Source organism: Zootermopsis nevadensis, unplaced genomic scaffold (assembly GCF_977971745.1).
Source record: "Zootermopsis nevadensis isolate Lab colony 2312 unplaced genomic scaffold, Znev_1.0 Znev_ptg000009l, whole genome shotgun sequence".
NCBI classification, from domain to species: domain Eukaryota; kingdom Metazoa; phylum Arthropoda; class Insecta; order Blattodea; family Termopsidae; genus Zootermopsis; species Zootermopsis nevadensis.
In genome coordinates this window covers 162,695-181,105 of record NW_028259141.1, presented here as the reverse complement: position 1 = coordinate 181,105, position 18,411 = coordinate 162,695, and the positions used below count along the sequence as shown (strand labels likewise).

Below are 18,411 nucleotides of genomic sequence, written 5' to 3'. Positions count from 1 at the left end.
TATCTGTTATTCATTACGAATTTTTGTTTGATTTGTTGGAGGTATGTATTTAATAGGTTGAAAGGACGCATTCCTGCTTTTGATACTTAAAAACTTTTCGTTGTTAGAGTTGTTTGCAGCTACAGAGAAATTGTGTCTACTATAAAGAGGTTATGGCATTGCGTTTGTGTGCGAACTGTGATCACCGGCCTTGACGAGTTGTCATTATCCGTCGGAAATGTGTAAAATGCAAAAATGAATGTTGGGCCCGGTTTCTAACATTGACATCTTTTTCAATATTAGAATCTTTACTCAGTAATTTGCTTCTTATATCATTGTTGGGCTGTATTAAATGGGTAAATTAATATATTTGTTCCTTCTATGTGAGAATATGCAAATGGACACAAAATACTTCCCCTTTACAAAGATCCCCCTAATGTAGGTATAATGTTTGTTGAATAGTTTGTCACACTGTTGTGTGTTAGTTACATTTGCTCCAAGAACAGCATCATTGAAGAGATGGATTTTCCTGACTGTGAAGAGGGTTTGGACACGATATATTCAGGTGATTCGGGCGTGTTGAGAGAACTGGAGGGTTTGGTGGTAGTACTGCAATTTGTTACTGTGTGAAAGGAATATCTGTCATATTAACAAATTTGTGTGTTCTTTCAGGTGAATGCTCACTTGTGGATAGGGGCACATGCCCCAAGTCAAGGTGCAGTTTGGACTTCTTGAGTCCTAAAGCACCACCACCCATGGGCGCAGCAGTGCGGGTGATGGCTGATGTGGAGTCGCAATTACCAGAAGTAAGGAACCATTTTAGTAGGTGTGTGTCAGGTTCTGGAAAGCAGTGGGAGTGGTCCCAGGTGGCCCCAAAACTCTGTCCACTACCAGTGATTGTCTCATGGACTTGATTGTTTGCATCTTACCAATTTGAACAGGATGTGCCGTGGGAAATTTGTGTAGGAGGGTCTATTTTGAAGACACATTTATTGTTGCATTCAAAGTATTTATGTATGTTTCATTTTTTTGCACAGTCAGAACCAAACGTTGCAAAAGTGTGCGTGTTAGCTTTTCATATCGGTTGGCATTCTTATTCAGTGATCGAACCCTAATTTCTCTTTTGCTGGCTTCTGTTGAATGGTTTGTTTGTGAAGTCAAAGTTATCGTACAGAATTGTCAAACAGTGCAGAAGATGAACTGGCTGGTACGTAGTATGATTTGAATTGTGATTAAATAGTCGCTGGGAGCAAGGTTGAAACTGAGACTTGAAAATTCGATTTTACTGGGAATTTCTCTGGCGTGCTTCTAAATGACATGTATCCTGTTTCTGTTGTATTCAGTGAATTGGAACAGCCTCTAGGGGGCAAGCCTTTATATTCCGCTCTCTAGGATTTTTAAAGAGATAATTTGAAGTATGAGAAGGAAGAAGACCAAAGAAATGTTTTATGTGTTCCCTGATCTTTATAGAAACTTCCTTTAAAAATTAATCAAGGCTAATAAATTCTTCTCGGGCTACCAGCCATGTCTGGTGGCTGAAAGGTGAAAAAACCAACGTTTCGATAATCATCCTCAGGGTAGTGAAGTTCCCTTCAGTCCGAGAGAAATGTATTTTACATAGTCACTATGAAAGCTGCAAATAATACATTAAATGACCCCGTCTGCCCTCTGGATAAAGATTCCCTCCGAATATGTTGAAGTCGGTGATAATGCCATTGAAGTTCTGCGAACATTCCCACCAACTTACCCCTGGGAAACAGGAATTCGGTATCGACTTCTCAAGAGAAAAACCACTAAAAGGAACCGGATGTTCCTGCGTCACTTCGTGTCCGTTTAATCAAAATTAAGCCTTGCCTGAATAAACTTTTTTTTCAAGAAAACAAACTCGGAAGTCGCAGTAGGTAAGCTAATTAAGATCTTTGCATTTATTCCATTCCACAGAAAGGCAGCTCGTTGAAAATAAACATATTTTGGCGTGCTACTAATAATTTTATTTTCTGAACATTAATTGTATTATACAATATGAATTACAGAGGGTTGTGGTCATCACAAACCACCACCCATCTCTTCTGACACGTAAATAAGGAAAGGTTGGATGTTGCACCATGAAGTCTGGTATGAGTTCACTGATGTTCATAGACGCCTACTGTCTCCATCATCAGGGTGATAAATGGTTAAGATATGGGAACAGGGCTGACAATGCACAGGTCAAGCTTGGGTTTACTGGTGGCCTCCAGAATTCCATTTGTCCCCTGTTTGACCTCCTCAGCTGCTGCTGCTTCTGGCAGAGAGCTAACAGCCTTCTCCACACCAATGAGCAAAAGAAGTGGCTGGGAGGTCCAGCAGAGAAGATGACAATCAGTTCTCTGCCAGACCTCCCCAGCCACTTCTTCCGAGACAAAACGGCCAGCCTTGTGCTCTGCTGGAAGAAGCGCCTTTTGCCGTCCGACAAGAAACAGACAGATGAAGGCTCCAGTGCACTCAGCAGCATCCAGCCAGTTTGCTGGACAGCTGGGAAATTCTCCATACCATCAAGTCCCTCCCTGCTGGAGGACAGCCGTGACCTGCTCAACCTGTTTCCACATCTGAACCCCATTTTTCATCCACAGCTTACTCATCGCCCTGATGATGGAGGCAGTAAGCTCCATTGAGATGACAGCGTAAACGTCTACTCAACTACACAGCAGAACATTCTATAAATTCTGTCATGGTCTTGGAACAAATTTACTTCTACCATTTAGTATTGTCTGTTTCACTGTCTGAAGACTCTTTGGAAACTTTCTTCTTCTTCCTTCCCCAAAATTTCAACTTACTTATCCATCGTCTCTTCTTTTCTTTACCAGTTGAAGATAAATCTGAGCTTTTATCCTCTCCTCTTCGATTGACTTCTTTCTCTTCTGTTGAAGACTTCTTGGAATCTTTCTTCTTCCTTCCCCATGTTTTCCACTTACTTTTTCTCTTCTTCTGTTCACCCTCTTCTGTTTCAATGTTCATCTTTTCCTTGAAAATGAATAAGACTTCTGTAAGCATTTTGTATATTTTGAATTTTACCTCAACTCATGCATTGGAGCGTAGTAAAATGAATTAATGCCAGCAGCACTGAATATACTAAAACTCTGTTCAAAGGAAGTGTTAAATTGTCCAATCTCACAACGTCGCGTCGCTTAAGGCTTCTTAGCCCCACGGACAACTTCACATCTCTTCTACCCTTTACATGCTGCTTTTACAAGATGTGGTAATTTTACATCACTTAATGCAATAAATGTTGCCTGCTGCATTCAGCGCTTTAAAACTTTATTTACAAAGAGAGTTTAAATTGCCAGTCTCGTAATATCATGTGGTGTAAGGGTTATGACTCGACTGTGGTGATCATTCGGGAATTTCAGTGCACTTGATGAAATAAACCAAGGCTTTAAAGCTGACTTGCCTGCACGCCAAGCACCTGGGCCCACCACCAAAAAGAAGTACTTATCGTAAAGCAGTGTGGCCAAACTGACAAATTTTATTCTGTTCATAGAATCTGGTAATTTTGCCTGTGGCCGTGAACTTTGACCTCTTACTTGGTGAGACGAGGACGTATTGCGAGTGTCAGGAACAAGGAGTCTTGTAAAATACCTGACCTTTGTGGGTTTAAGTTCATTTTGGAATAGAACGTGTAACAAAGTAAGGAACTTCACAATTCATGAGGGTCATCCATCTTCAGTGTAGATCAATTCAGCGTGAGGGATGCAGAGAGAAGTGAAGAAGAAAAGTGTTTTGCAGATTAATCAAGTGACTGACAACAAATATCAAGAGAATGGAGAAATCTCGCTCTCGAGATGCAGAGAGACGTCGTCAGTTCGTGTATTCGGACTGAAGGCAGGGGGAGCTGAGTCTACGTGGAATGCAGAAGAAGCGGAGAGGAGGAATGAAAGAAGAGACTGTGATCAATTTTGTTACGGACTAACTTTGAGTGAACACTTGAAATGTGCAGGTAATAATTTGTGAAATTCACTTCTTCTTCCTGTTATGGCTTACCTTTTCCTTAAGAAGATCTATGCTGTCCGTCTCTTTCTCTTCATTTAGGTCATTTTGGAATTTGCTGCGCACACAGAAAAAACAAGAATCAGTGTCTAGTGGCTGGCTCTCATAACAGATTATTGCTTTTGCGAATACAGTCGTGATACTTTTCAATGCATGATAACACGTAATTTATTGACCTTGTGAGTTTTGACTTTTCAACGAAAACTGTGCCATGGAATTGGTTTGGAGAAAGATAATTAAGATTTGAATAATATCGTGTAGAAGGAGAAAAGGATTACAAAGGAAATGGATTGAATGCAAGACAAACCTCGATTGAGCTCTATCATCTTCCTCCTTCAATTCCGTACTTTGTTCGTCTGCTGCCTTGGTCTTCTCTGACTGCGGTTTCTCTCTGTCCTCATGCCTAAGGACGTGATCACCTGCAACATTGTTGCATGCATAAGAATATTTTTAAGAACGCAGTCAATGAACGTAAGACGAAGGCGTGGAACAGAGAAAAACTTTTAGTTTATTTGCATTCTGTTTAATGCAGACCGCACAGCATCAAACGGACTCAGGAGGATACGGATGCAAGCGACTGTGGACTGACTTAAGGCACTCTACTGGCGTTCGCCTGGATGGACTTTGGGAAATTTGATGAAGCAAGAATGAAAAGAATTTGGGAAGGAAAGAAAGCAAAACAGAGAACCACAAAGAAACATCTGACCTCTTGTCGTGCTTGGTCTGCAGGAAGCTTGCGGCTAAGAACTCGGGAGCCTGAATTGGTGGCTTGGTGACTGGCTTTCTGACTAATAGACACAGTGACTCACCACTTCATTGGCTACCTCACTGACGCACAGTCACTCCCCAGGCTAAGTGGCTGATTTTATAACTCTTTAAAGGACTGACTTCGTAACTCATAAAGTGGCCGGTTCAAACCTCGACTCAGTCATGACTGCTTCTCTATGTAAGTGATTACTGCAGATGGCAGCAGAAGGAACATTGAAGGAACGGGGAAGTCATTCAAGAATGAAAATACTGTATCAGACATAATATAAATGCCATGAAGAAATGTCATGAATACTTTAGCTTACCATTGACTTCATCTTGTCCGTCGCCGGTTTCTTGCATGGGGCAGAATTCAATTATTTTAATATTTTCTACTTCTACATCTTTGCCCGTCGATTTCAGAATCTTTTCATGAAGGTCAGTTAGGCTTTCGTGCAGTTTTATGAGTTTGTCCTGAAATAAAACCATGCACAATGATTCACTTTTTAGCTCCATTTTGCTATCGAATTCTTTGCTGTGTTACGTCCGTCTAATGGTTTTGGTGGTCACTCTGTTGATATTTCACATCATCCACTAGTTTTCTCTGTGATTAGCTATTTTATGGGACACGGATGATGTCTGATTTAAGGTCGAAGTGAGATAGGGATAAATTAGACCTGAATGGCACATAATAGTTTACCGAACAACTTTTAGGCTATTTTAAAGGCTTCTGACAATTGTCTGTTACACTCGGGATCACTAAATTCTTGGACTTTGCCCATCGTCTGGTATTCAAAAGAACAGAATGATTCAGAAACTGGATATGTTTTTCCTCAAATACTAAGTTTCGTAAACAAAATGTTGATACTTGCAGACATGAAACTTGCAGACGGAATGTGGACACGCTGAGTAACCGAGGTTGTCATTTCATGCTCTTCGTACAAAGAATGCGTAATATGAAATATAAGCGTTGACTTTCAGATTCTCACCTGTTTTTTAAGAAACTGCATTTTCATGGAAAACAGTTGGCTCTTTTTGGTTCGGAACTCTGTGTTCATTCGGGAGAGCTCGTCTTGGTGGTCCAGGATTGAAAGATGATTTATTTTTGGCCCAGGGGTACAAGAAGCCCTCCTCCTGCTACTTCTCCGTGTGTAAGGTGACTCATTAGGTGCACCTCGTGACTTCATGGAGTGCGTTCTTGCACTGTGATGCTCGCAATCTGTTGTGCTTCTGTTATTTTCCTGAAAGAAATAGGATTGTAGGTTATAGGAGAACCTCATTGCCCGATCTCCAACTGGACCTGTGGTTGTTTATCGTTTCAGATGAGTTGCTTTTAACACAACTTCTAGAGAAGTAAACATCTAAAACCACGTATGATTTACCTGCTTATGAACAACATTAGTTCGTAGTACATATCCAACACTGTACATTGAGTGCATACCGATGGTACTTAAGACAGCTCAGTTTTGGTCTTAACCAAAATGTGTTTTACAAATCACAGTTGACAACAAAAATCATTTTGCACTGTGATTGTATCACCACAACCAGAAGTAATGAAATGTGGTGTATAAATCCATTCGCTGTGATGCCAAAAATACAACTTAGAGGAAAATTTTCCAGTTCACTGGACCAAAAGGAATACGCAGAGACACGTTTGGAGATGAGGAAGATGGAATCATAATGCAAGGAGCTTGTGCTGGATGTATTTGAAATGGAAGTAAATTTCCCCCACAACTTTTGGGGTAGACTTCTAAGCCTAAATTTAATGAAAAATCATTCAGCAGTAGTTTTGGGATGAAGCGTGTGTAAGAACAGATATTACTGCCCCATTGTGCATTAATTTTATGTGCTCTGAGGAAGGAATCGGTGAAAAGGTGGAGTCTGTACTCATCCTAACCACCTCAGCATTCTGCCTGCCTGCATGCGTGCGTGGGTACGTCTCAACTGTAAGCCACGTGTTGAGATGAGTTGTGATTAAATGAGGTCCCCAAATGAATACCTGGGCTGAAGACTGTGTTGAGCGTAAGGCAGTGGGGGTTCGGAAAATGTGATTAAATCAAGAAGGGAAAATCTTGGCATGGCTCTTCAATCAATAGGTTGTGACGATGTGGATTGGATTTATCTGGCTCAGCTTAAGGTCTTGTGAACATGGTAATAGACCCTCAGGTACCTGATCAGCTGATTGCCTTTCATCCTTTTAAGCAGGACTCCACTCTTGGAAGTTAATTGAGTAAAAACTTACCCTGGACATTGTTCCATCTCCAACTTGGCTCGTCTGTTGACCCTTCACCCTGTGCTGGTTGTTTGGTTTATAATTCGTTGGAGGGGGCGCACAGCCTAAAGAACCCAGAATGCATTGCAGACCACATTGTTTTAAACTTAAAATTGCACACATGTTAAGTAGGAGACATTTAAAACTGAATAGGGGAGACTGTGGCTAGTTGATACAATTTTCAATTAAGATTTTTTGTACATTTATTCTTGAAATTTACAAAGTTATCAATTATGGCTTCAGGCACTACTACTATTTGGCTATATTAATAACATTTCTTCAAAGGCCTATTCATTTTTTTCATCACAAAACTTGTTTATTTAAGAGAAGGCGTTTGTAACAATGTGCCCTGTTATGGTGCTAGTTGTTACAACAACTGTGTTAGTAAACAGAAGGAACAATTCAGACCTTTATCAAGCAATTAATTGCAGAAATTAACTTCAAACTTTTTCAACATGTATTAGGAGCTTGCCTTAATGAGATTCTTCCAGAAGAGACTTCGTCAGCTGCTAACATAAACGTTTCCAAACTTGTATTACCTCTGTGAGACTTCCTTTTGTACGTCCGTACCATCTTTCGTGATAAGAAAGTAAAATGCAGTCATTTGTCAACGCAAGTTATTGCAAAAATACGGGTCACGCTGATACAACGTAACAAGTTGCCCCTTGTCCAGTGTGATAACTGACCCCACAGTACGCTATTTTGATTTCACGGTCAAAGCAGTGTCAATATTCGACTGAAGTGAAGAACGAAGTACACGCGTTGCTCTTAATATAAAGGGTTTTACGTAAGGAAATGTTAAAGAAGTTGCCTTTGTCACACGGTCGTTGAAGCGAGTTCAAAGTCAGAAGAGAAATTTTACTGTTTACTGGTAAAAAGACTTAAATCAACCCAGCTCACGTAGTACACAAGCTACAGGTACCATGCACTGCGCACAGGGGAGACTCGTGAGGTGCTGCTGCGAGTGAGTGATTCTTAAACTAAAATATAACAACTTGCCCGTGCATCAACTAGCCCCCTTCTCCCCTAATACAGGCTTTTTATGGAAGTGAAGAATTATCTCTTGGGGGCGGGGTGTTTGAAAATACGTGAACCTAAGAGGCACGAGGAAAGCAAGCTTTGAGCCTTGTGACCCAGGAATCTTTTTAAAGGGCGTCCTTGGTTTATGTCTCAAAATTTGATGTGGCAATCTGTCCTCCTCCATTCTTCGTGCATGTTGGATCCAGTCCCTTCTGTATCTGTGGATTTCCCCCAATATTGCCTCTGTTTGTAGTTCTTTGTGGACGACGTCATTTCTTTTATGATCTCTCCATGTGTTTTTGGCTGTTTTTCTTAAAAACTTCATCTCTGCTGATGCAATTCTCGATTTGTTGCGTTGTTTCATTATCCAGGTTTCGTGTAGGTTTTATATGTTTTCAGTCTAGTTTGTGGTGGGGTTTTAGAGGGTTTAGAGATGCCTGTAACTTGTAAGTATTTAGATAATTTTGCTGGGAGATCTTTTTCTGTTTCATCCCAGATAATTAAATGCGTTAATTTGTCGTATGATCGTGTTATTGATTACTGTCTTGGATCTGATGGGATTTTGTCCTCTGAAAGCCGTGGTTTTGGTCTTGTCTGTAGACAACTTTAAGTTGTATTTCGAAGCCACCGTCACTGATTTATGTACAGATTTCTGTAGTGAATTTTTTGAGTCAGTTATCGGCAAAGAGGATACTTTTGGAAGGTTTTGATCCATTGATGTCCTCATCATTCCACTCGGAGACAATTTCATTCATATATATTATGTTAAAAATTGTTGGTGAGAGAGGGAAGCCTTGTCTTACACCTCTATTTATACAAATTGATTTTGTTAATTTCGATTTCAATTTAATTTTTATTTCGTCGTGTTCGTATATCTTATATATTTGCCTGTAATAATGGGTCAGGTATATTTCTCTTACGTAGAATTTCAAATAACATGGATCTATCACATGGATTGAGTAAAGGCCTTCGTTTTTCGAATCTGTGTGTGTTGCAAGCCTCGGCATATGGTATGAAATTCCTCACTGAAATCTTTTCGATATTAAAACAGATTAGCGGTTGAATGAAGTGCGGGAATAATCGATTAGGAATGAACAGAAATGCGTTAATGTACTTACTCAGATCTTGCTTAAATCTCGGAGCTTTCGATTTGATCGACATCCTCACACAAATCTTTTCTCAACAAAGAATGACTTACTTCTAACACAATGTTTACCACTGTTCCTAGGCAACATAAGATTTCGTAACAATGTTATTCTGTGCTGTTGATTATTATTACGTCACAGAACCTGCCGTACCCCGGCAACGAGTAAACAATTGAAGTACGGATTTGGAAGGAAGCAGCGAGTGGATTAACGCCAAATTAAAATTTCAAAGCTGGGAAAGTCTACCAACTAAGAACAAATGTTCCGAGTGTTTATTCCAAGTCTTTCGTGGATTATTACGTAACTTAACCTCACTTTCCCGCCTTTAACTCAGCTTTGAAAATAAACAAGTTATTTTTATTTATGTTTACGTAATTTCTTGAGTTGGCGAATGAGGTAGATGGTCTGGTGGGATTCAGAGCCCCTGAAAATTATCGCAGTTTTAAATTGTACCCTTGTTCTCGCATTCAGCTGTAGAGCCCGAAATTATGCAATTCCTAAATATCTCGGTTTGCTTGCGGTTAGAACACATTCTGTAATAACGAAGTAAAAAAAATGAAGTTGCATTTAACATAAAAATTCTCTAGAGATAATTTCGAAAACACATATATAAGACGGAGATAGAGTCCCATCTCCGAAACGTCGTTTTACGTTTTATATTTACTAGACGATGGATAATATCCAAGAAGATTTTTATTCAATTGACATATTTTTACGCTACACAGGAAAAAATATAGGCGTGTGGTTGAAATTTAAATTTTAAGGCATATTTTCCTAAAAAAAGGAAACCAGCAACTTTATATTAATTGTTGACTGATAGAACGTGTTGTGTTCCTGTTGATTTCGTAACAATCGCTAGGAAGTCGATTGTTTACTGTGTACTGTATTGTTGTCTGCGTTGCCTCGGATACTCAGGGGAAGTTTGTAAATCGTTCGTTAGAAAGAAATCGACTATGGCGGCCTTACGATTAGTTTCGTGCGTTTTTCTGTTGTTTGGTGCTTCGTGTGGCTTCAAATTCGCAGACCGTGGATGGAGAGACAAGCCCCATGAAGGTAGGCGCAGTGTCGAACGATTGGTGTTAACCGACGTTTCGGCAAGGATTCACGGGGCTCACATGTTGTCATATTTTCTATCACTTATTACACAATTTTGATATCAAATACAAAGACTCGGTGCTACAACCCAGAAGACAGCCATCCTTAAAAACATCAGATCCTTCTTGTTAAAAACTTTCATTTGTGAAAAATTATGTATTTCTAAATTTCATTAAAACTCTTTTCTAAAATCTGAGAGGTATTTACATAAATTTTGCATAATGTTAAAGACATTTACTGGAAGAAGGAATGAATTCGGGGCATCTTCATCCATTCTCCCTTTATTCCTTTCACTCGCCCATTTCCACGCCTCCGTTCTCTCGTACTCCTTTTCTTTCAGCCTTTTCATCACACAAATCAGAATTATTTCTAAAAGCTGCTTAATGGCAGAAATACTTGTAAAATTTCCCTAATGTTAGCAGCACTTATTTCGCGATGTAATGTTATTTATGCCTCTGTTAGTGCAAGAAAACAGGAAAATAATAAAGTCCATTTTATGTAGGGTAAAGCAGATTGGAGACGCAGTACTCTCTCCCAACAGACGTGCCCCTTTGTAGCGTGAATACGAAGAATGCTGTTTCATGTTTCATCATGAGGTTATTTGATGGTCTGCCTGCTGGGATGAACCGGGAAATCGGGACACTCGACTGTAGGAATGACAAAAGCGATAGAAATGAACAATAACAATACAAAGAAAAGTGATCTCCTGAGTTACAGGGGTGAACTGCCCCAGTGTCTCAGTCGTTAGGTCCCACCTGCGCTGTTCAAAGGAAATTTGATGTTCTCTGGCGTCGATGCTGGTGTTCTGCGTTGTAACACTGTAGGCAATTAGTGATGTTTCGGAGGAAAGCGATGCTTCCATCTTCAGGCGATATGATATCCGTAGATTTCCCATTTTAAGGCATTCAGTTTATTTCAAGAGGCTGCCCTCAAAATGTGACAAATGTGCCCTAGGATGTAGGCGATGTAGATGCAAATTGTGGGCTACTTGTTTCGTAGTGCTTCGTGCTAAGTTGATTGAGCTGTAGTTTATTGGGTGTGGTTGGATTCATAAATTATTTTAAGATTTTTGAGGTTATGGAAGTGTTTGGTAGTTGGTTTCTTATAGGCGAAGTTGGTAGCTCGTTTCTCCTTAATTTTTTTCATTACTTCCTGTCATTTTAAGGGAGAAGATGTGTCACTAACGGCTCCTCTGCTGCCGCCAGAGGCACGGGCAGCCTCCCCGTGACAGCTCACTAACACTTATTTGCAAAAATATGTATAAATACATACATAAAAACGTATGTATGCATATATATTATTTCTTATTCTTACCAAGTCGGTATCGCCGAGGGGTTTGTGATGCCAAGCATTACAGAAAACTACGACGCACCGCCGGACATTGACTCGGAACTCGACCGACCAAGTAGCACGCACCGCACTCGCGCGCACACACAGAAGCCACGGCGACGTACTTTATGTGATTTCTTATTATATTATGTTTTTACTCTTTTTTGATTCTACCAAAATTTCTTATTCTCTCAAAAAAAAATATATATGCATATTTATATACACATGCGTATATATATTCTTAATTTTATTCTTATGTAGTCGGTATCGCCGAGGGACTTGTGCTGTCAGGCAACGCGGAAAGTAGCACGCACCGAAGAAGTTAGCCAGTCAGATATCACGCACCGTGTGACTTTGACTCAGAACACAGGCAGCCAACTACCACACACCGCACACAAACGAGACACGGTAAGCTGCTTGTACGTGATGTTTATTTATATTTTAATTTGGAGTTCCCCCCCCCTTTCTCTTATTGTTTCATTCTTCGCACTGCGTCGTACATGGACGGTCGAGCTCTGCGGCTATGTTACACGGTGCGTGGTAGTTAAGACAGTCGAGCAAAGTCCGTCATAAATAAATATGAATCTGCCTTCAATGTGTGGATAATGGCAACCCATATCAACCATCAGACATACATGAATGTACAAAAGAAATGTATCTAATCTCGATCTTATGTGTACATGGGATATACGGATATCCGCACGTAGGAACGTTGAAAGTTCGATATCAGCAGACGTGCGTGATTACACCAAACGCACTGATGATAATGTTTGGCATGTATTGCCTTACGTCAGTGGTCCCCAACCTTTTTTTGCCCAAGGGCGCATCTGAGAGTTTATGAGGTCATGGCGGGCGCCAAACAATTAACAAAGCCAAATTTTGTTTTCTCTGGACAAATAAGATATGGACACCAAATAATACACAAAACAACACGACGTTTATTGATACAAGAAACCACGCAATCAAAAATACGTAATTTTATAAGTACAATTATTATTACTCAAGTGGGAAGTTAGTGTGATGTTTGGCACTGCATTTCAGCGGCCAGTTTTTCAAATTTGGGAGAGTAGGATGATGTTGCTGCTCGCAATCGTCAAGATGGGCATTAGTACGTAGAGAACTGTGCTTTGATTTTATAATGTTCATGGTTGAACGGCCTTTATTATTCAGTATAACCTCTTTCCGTATCAACGCGGGCACCGCTTTGGGGACCACTGTTGTACATTATTTCGCCCTCACATCTTCATCAGTTATCAGAGTGATTATTCTCTTGTAACATTGATGTCACTGTAAGGTCAAGGTCATGACAAAGTCAAGACAAGATCGCCCCAATAGTTTGCCAGATAGAGGTCTTTAAAATTCTCAAGGTCATACGTATTTATGCCAAACGGTAAATACCTGATTGACCATACTCATGTCAAAATGAGGTCACGTATAGGTCAAGGAAGCCACGACAAATTCGGCCCAATAGTTTCGTAGATACTGGTCTTAAAAAATCTCAAGGTTATATCTTCTCACCAATATTTCTGCTAGCCAGCCACCCTAGGGCCACACCCTTTACCCCAGGGCCACTACCCCAGTCGCACCCTTCCCAGGGCTATTCCCTTCTTTGGGCCAACACTCATGATCACCCCTACCTAGGATCGCCCCCCCCGGGACCATCCCCTCAGGATCCCTGCAGCATCACCATATCCCAGGAACCACAGCATCCCCTAGGACCCCAGGATTCCCTGGACACTGCCCTCTAGGACCACGGCAGGATCCCCGAAGACAATCACCTCTAGGATCCCCTATAACCCCCTCCAGGATTCCTCGGATTTACCAGGACTCCCCATGACCATCCTAGTATTCCCCACAGATTTCCTAGGATCTCCACCAAGGATTCCCTACCCAGATCCAGCAGAATCTGCCACCAAACATTTCCAACAGAATTTCCCACGATCGCAACCCATGATTCCCAGGATATTCCCCTGGATTCACCACATAATATTACCCACGATCCTGCAGGATTCCCCACCAAAAATCCCCATATTATCCCACATAGGATCCACAACCAGAATTCAAAAAGCGCACCCTACCACCCGCGCCCTAACCCCCGCGCCCTAACCCCCGCGCCCTAACCCCCGCGCGCCCTAACCCTCGCGCGCCCTAACCCCCCCGCGCCCTAACCCCCGCGCGCCCTAACCCCCGCGCGCCCTAACCCCCCCGCGCCCTAACCCCCCCCCGCGCCCTAACAACCCCCGCGCCCTAAACCCCCCCGCGCCCTAAACCCCCCCGCGCCCTAAACCCCCCCGCGCCCTAACCCCCCCCGCGACCTAACCCCCCCGCGCCCTAAACCCCCCCCCCCCGCGCCCTAACCCCCCCGCGCCCTAACCCCCCCGCGCCCTAACACACCCCGCGCCCTAACCCACCCCCGCGCCCTAACCCCCCGCGCCCTAACAACCCCCGCGCCCTAAACCCCCCCGCGCCCTAAACCCCCCCCGCGACCTAACCCCCCCCGCGCCCTAAACCCCCCCCGCGCCCTACCCCCCCCCCCCGCGACCTAACCCCCCCCGCGCCCTAACCCCCCGCGCCCTAACCCCCCGCGCCCTAACTTTTAATTTTTTGAAAATTTCAATTTTTTCGAAAATTTTCGGAAATTTCGAAAAACGGGAAATCGTCGAAAAAGCTAGGTTAGGTTAGGTTAGGTAAGGTTAGGTTAGGTTAGGTAAGGTTAGGTTACGTTAGGTTAGGTTAGGTTATGTTAGGTTAGGTTACGTTAGGTTAGGTTAGGTTAGGCAAGGTTAGGTTAGTTTAGGTTAGGTTAGGTTAGATTAGGTTAGTTTAGTTTAGGTTAGGTTAGTTTAAGTTAGGTTAGGTTAGATTAGGTTAGGTTATTTTTTTAAAATTTCAATTTTTCGAAAATTTTCGAAAATCGAAAAACATGGGAAATCGTCCATAAAGCGCAGAAAACCAAAAAATTTTCAAAAAATTCTGAATTCAAATTTTTTTTCGAAAATTTCGAAAATCTTTAGTTTTCTTCGCGTTTCATGCCATTTGCAGCAACTTTTAATTTTTTGAAAATTTTTGAAGATTTTTGAAAATTTCAATTTTTTCGAAAATTTTCGGAAATTTCGTAAAACGGGAAATCGTCGAAAAAGTTAGGTTAGGTTACGTTAGGTTAGGTTAGGTAAGGTTAGGTTAGGTTACGTTAGGTTAGGATAGGTTAGGTTAGGTTAGGTTAGGTTAGGTTAGTTTAAGTTAGGTTAGGTTAGATTAGGTTAGGTTATTTTTTTAAAATTTCAATTTTTCGAAAATTTTCAAAAAATCGAAAAACTTGGGAAATCGTCCATAAAGCGAAGAAAACCAAAAAAAATTCTGAATTCAAATTTTTTTTCGAAAATTTCGAAAATCTTGTTTTCTTCGCGTTTCATGCCATTTACAGCAACTTTTAATTTTTTGAAACCTTTTGGAAATTTTTGAAAATTTCAATTTTTTCGAAAATTTTCGGAAATTTCGAAAAACGGGAAATCGTCGAAAATGCTAGGTTAGGTTAGGTTATTTAAGGTAAGGTAAGGTTAGGTTAGGTTAGGTTAGGTTAGGTTATGTTAGGTTAGGTTAGGTTAGGTTAGGTTACGTTAGGTTAGGTTAGGTTAGGTTAGATTAGGTTAGGTTAGGTTACGTTAGGTTAGGTTAGGTTAGGTTATTTTTTTAAATTTTAAATTTTTCGAAAAATCGAAAAACGTGGGAAATCGTCCAAAAAGCGCACAAAACCAAAATTTTTTGAAAAATTCTGAATTCAAAATTTTTTTCGAAAATTTCGAAAATATTTAGTTTTCTTCGCGTTTCATTATATTTACAGCCACTTTTAATTTTTTGAAAATTTCGAAAATTTTTGAAAATTTTAATTTTTTCGAAAATTTTCAAAAAATCGAAAAACGTGGGAAATCGTCCATAAAGCGCAGAAAACCAAAAAAATTTCAAAAATTCTGAATTCAAATTTTTTTTCGAAAATTTCGAAAATCTTTAGTTTTCTTCGCGTTTCATGCCATTTACAGCAACTTTTAATTTTTTGAAACTTTTTGGAAATTTTTGAAAATGTCAATTTTTTCGAAAATTTTCGGAAATTTCGAAAAACGGGAAATCGTCGAAAATGCTAGGTTAGGTTAGGTTAGGTAAGGTTAGGTTAGGTTAGGTAAGGTTAGGTTAGGTTAGGTTAGGTTACGTTAGGTTACGTTAGGTTAGGTTAGGTTAGGTTAGATTAGGTTAGGTTAGGTTACGTTAGGTTAGGTTAGGTTAGGTTACGTTAGGTTAGGTTAGGTTAGGTTATTTTTTTAAATTTTAAATTTTTCGAAAATTTTCGAAAAATCGAAAAACGTGGGAAATCGTCCAAATAGCGCACAAAACCAAAAATTTTTGAAAAATTCTGAATTCAAAATTTTTTTCGAAAATTTCGAAAATATTTAGTTTTCTTCGCGTTTCATGCCATTTACAGCCACTTTTAATTGTTTGAAAATTTTGAAAATTTTCAAAAAATCGAAAAACGTGGGAAATCGTCCATAAAGCGCAGAAAACCAAAAAAATTTCAAGAATTCTGAATTCAAATTTTTTTTCGAAAATTTCGAAAATCTTTAGTTTTCTTCGCGTTTCATGCCATTTACAGCAACTTTTAATTTTTTGAAAATTTTTGAAAATTTCAATTTTTTCGAAAATTTTCGGAAATTTCGAAAAACGGAAAATCGTCGAAAATGTTAGGTTAGGTTAGGTTAGGTAAGGTTAGGTTAAGTTAGGTTAGGTTAGGTTAGGTTAGTTTAGGTTAGGTTATGTTAGGTTAGGTTAGGTTAGGTTAGGTTACGTTAGGTTAGGTTAGGTTAGGTTATGTTAGGTTAGGTTAGGTTAGGTTACGTTACGTTAGGTTAGGTTAGGTTAGGTTAGGTTATTTCTTTAAATTTTCATTTTTTCGAAAATTTTCGAAAAATCGAAAAACGTGGGAAATCGTCCAAAAAGCGCACAAAACCTAAAATTTTTGAAAAATTCTGAATTCTAAATTTTTTCGAAAATTTCGAAAATATTTAGTTTTCTTCGCGTTTCATGCCATTTACAGCCACTTTTATTTTTTTGAAAATTTCGAAAATTTTTGAAAATTTCAATTTTTTCGAAAATTTTCAAAAAATCGAAAAACTTGGGAAATCGTCCATAAAGCGAAGAAAACCAAAAAAATTTCAAAAATTCTGAATTCAAATTTTTTTTCGAAAATTTCGAAAATCTTGTTTTCTTCGCGTTTCATGCCATTTACAGCAACTTTTAATTTTTTGAAACTTTTTGGAAATTTTTGAAAATTTCAATTTTTTCGAAAATTTTCGGAAATTTCGAAAAACGGGAAATCGTCGAAAATGCTAGGTTAGGTTAGGTTAGGTTATTTAAGGTAAGGTTAGGTTAGGTTAGGTTAGGTTAGGTTACGTTAGGTTAGGTTAGGTTAGGTTAGGTTAGGTTACGTTAAGTTAGGTTAAATTAGGTTAGGTTAGGTTATTTTTTTAAATTTTAAATTTTTCGAAAATTTTCGAAAAATCGAAAAACGTGGGAAATCGTCCAAAAAGCGCACAAAACCAAAAATTTTTGAAAAATTCTGAATTCAAAATTTTTTCGAAAATTTCGAAAATATTTAGTTTTCTTCGCGTTTCATTCTATTTACAGCCACTTTTAATTTTTTGAAAATTTTGAAATTTTTTGAAAATTTTAATTTTTTCGAAAATTTTCAAAGAATCGAAAAACGTGGGAAATCGTCCATAAAGCGCAGAAAACCAAAAAAATTTCAAAAATTTTGAATTCAATTTTTTTTTTCGAAAATTTCGAAAATCTTTAGTTTTCTTCGCGTTTCATGCCATTTACAGCAACTTTTAATTTTTTGAAACTTTTTGGAAATTTTTGAAAATTTCAATTTTTTGGAAAATTTTCGGAAATTTCGAAAAACGAGAAATCGTCGAAAATGCTAGGTTAGGTTAGTTTAGGTAAGGTAAGGTTAGGTTAGGTTAGGTTAGGTTAGGTTAGGTTAGGTTATGTTAGGTTAGGTTAGGTTAGGTTACGTTAGGTTAGGTTAGGTTAGGTTAGGTTAGATTAGGTTAGGTTAGGTTAGGTTAGGTTACGTTACGTTAGGTTACGTTAGGTTAGGTTACGTTAGGTTAGGTTAGGTTAGGTTAGGTTAGGTTAGGTTAGTTTACGTTAGGTTAGGTTATTTTTTTAAATTTTCAATTTTTCGAAAATTTTCGAAAAATCCAAAAACGTGGCAAATCGTCCAAAAAACGCACAAAACCAAAAATTTTTGAAAAATTCTGAATTCAAAATTTTTTTCGAAAATTTCGAAAATATTTAGTTTTCTTCGCGTTTCATGCCATTTACAACCACTATTAATTTTTTGAAAATTTCGAAAATTTTTGAAAATTTCAATTTTTTCGAAAAATAGAAAAACGTGGGAAATCGTCCATAAAGCGCAGAAAACCAAAAAATTTGCAAAAATTCTGAATTCAAATTTTTTTTTCGAAAATTTCGAAAATCTTTAGTTTTCTTCGCGTTTCATGCCATTTACAACAACTTTTAATTTTTTGAAAATTTTTGGAAATTTTTGAAAATTTCAATTTTTTCGAAAATTTTCGGAAATTTCGAAAAACGGAAAATCGTCGAAAATGCTAGGTTAGGTTAGGTTAGGTTAGGTTAGATTAGGTTAGGTTAGGTTAGGTTAGGTTAGGTTAGGTTATGTTTGGTTAGGTTAGGTTAGGTTAGGTTAGGTTAGGTTAGGTTAGGTTAGGTTAGATTATGTTAGGTTAG

At 39.1% G+C, this 18,411-nt stretch overlaps 2 protein-coding genes across 5 annotated transcripts in view; one reads left to right on the top strand and one right to left on the bottom strand.

Annotated features, from left to right (window-relative positions):
* The first annotated feature begins 47 nt into the window (after window positions 1-47).
* Window positions 48-18,411, top strand: part of LOC147874298 (uncharacterized) — an 88,416-nt gene continuing 70,052 nt past the window's right edge. For all 3 annotated transcript variants that reach the window (XM_087345716.1, XM_087345715.1, XM_087345714.1), the window contains exons 1-3: window positions 48-544; window positions 652-785; window positions 11,872-12,018. In XM_087345716.1, the coding sequence (XP_087201842.1) occupies window positions 499-544; window positions 652-785; window positions 11,872-12,018 (327 nt within the window). In that variant the 5' untranslated portion in view covers window positions 48-498. The remainder of the gene's footprint in view (window positions 545-651; window positions 786-11,871; window positions 12,019-18,411) is intronic.
* Window positions 2,083-9,252, bottom strand: LOC110836712 (uncharacterized). Of its 2 annotated transcripts, none has more exons than XM_087345703.1 (7): window positions 9,160-9,252; window positions 6,992-7,086; window positions 5,739-5,990; window positions 5,076-5,223; window positions 4,310-4,421; window positions 3,997-4,060; window positions 2,083-2,979 (listed from the first exon to the last, which is right to left on the bottom strand). In XM_087345703.1, the coding sequence occupies exons 1-7, from the start codon at window positions 9,200-9,202 to the stop codon at window positions 2,710-2,712; spliced, it is 984 nt and encodes a 327-aa protein (XP_087201829.1). In that variant the 5' UTR covers window positions 9,203-9,252; the 3' UTR covers window positions 2,083-2,709. The 2 variants fall into 2 exon arrangements, with proteins under 2 accessions (XP_087201829.1, XP_087201830.1); XM_087345704.1 differs by lacking the exon at window positions 9,160-9,252 and adding an exon at window positions 7,494-7,511.

What these genes read in the sequence shown, in the direction of transcription:
- LOC110836712 (XM_087345703.1), bottom strand. Translation starts at nt 9,202, where the DNA reads ATGTCGATCAAATCGAAAGCTCCGAGATTTAAGCAAGATCTGA. An exon ending in CGGACAAGATGAAGTCAATG is followed by an intron (nt 4,422 to 5,075) that starts GTAAGCTAAAGT and finishes ACAATGTTGCAG; the next exon opens with GTGATCACGTCCTTAGGCAT. An exon ending in TAGATCTTCTTAAGGAAAAG is followed by an intron (nt 2,980 to 3,996) that starts GTAAGCCATAAC and finishes TTCATTTTCAAG; the next exon opens with GAAAAGATGAACATTGAAAC.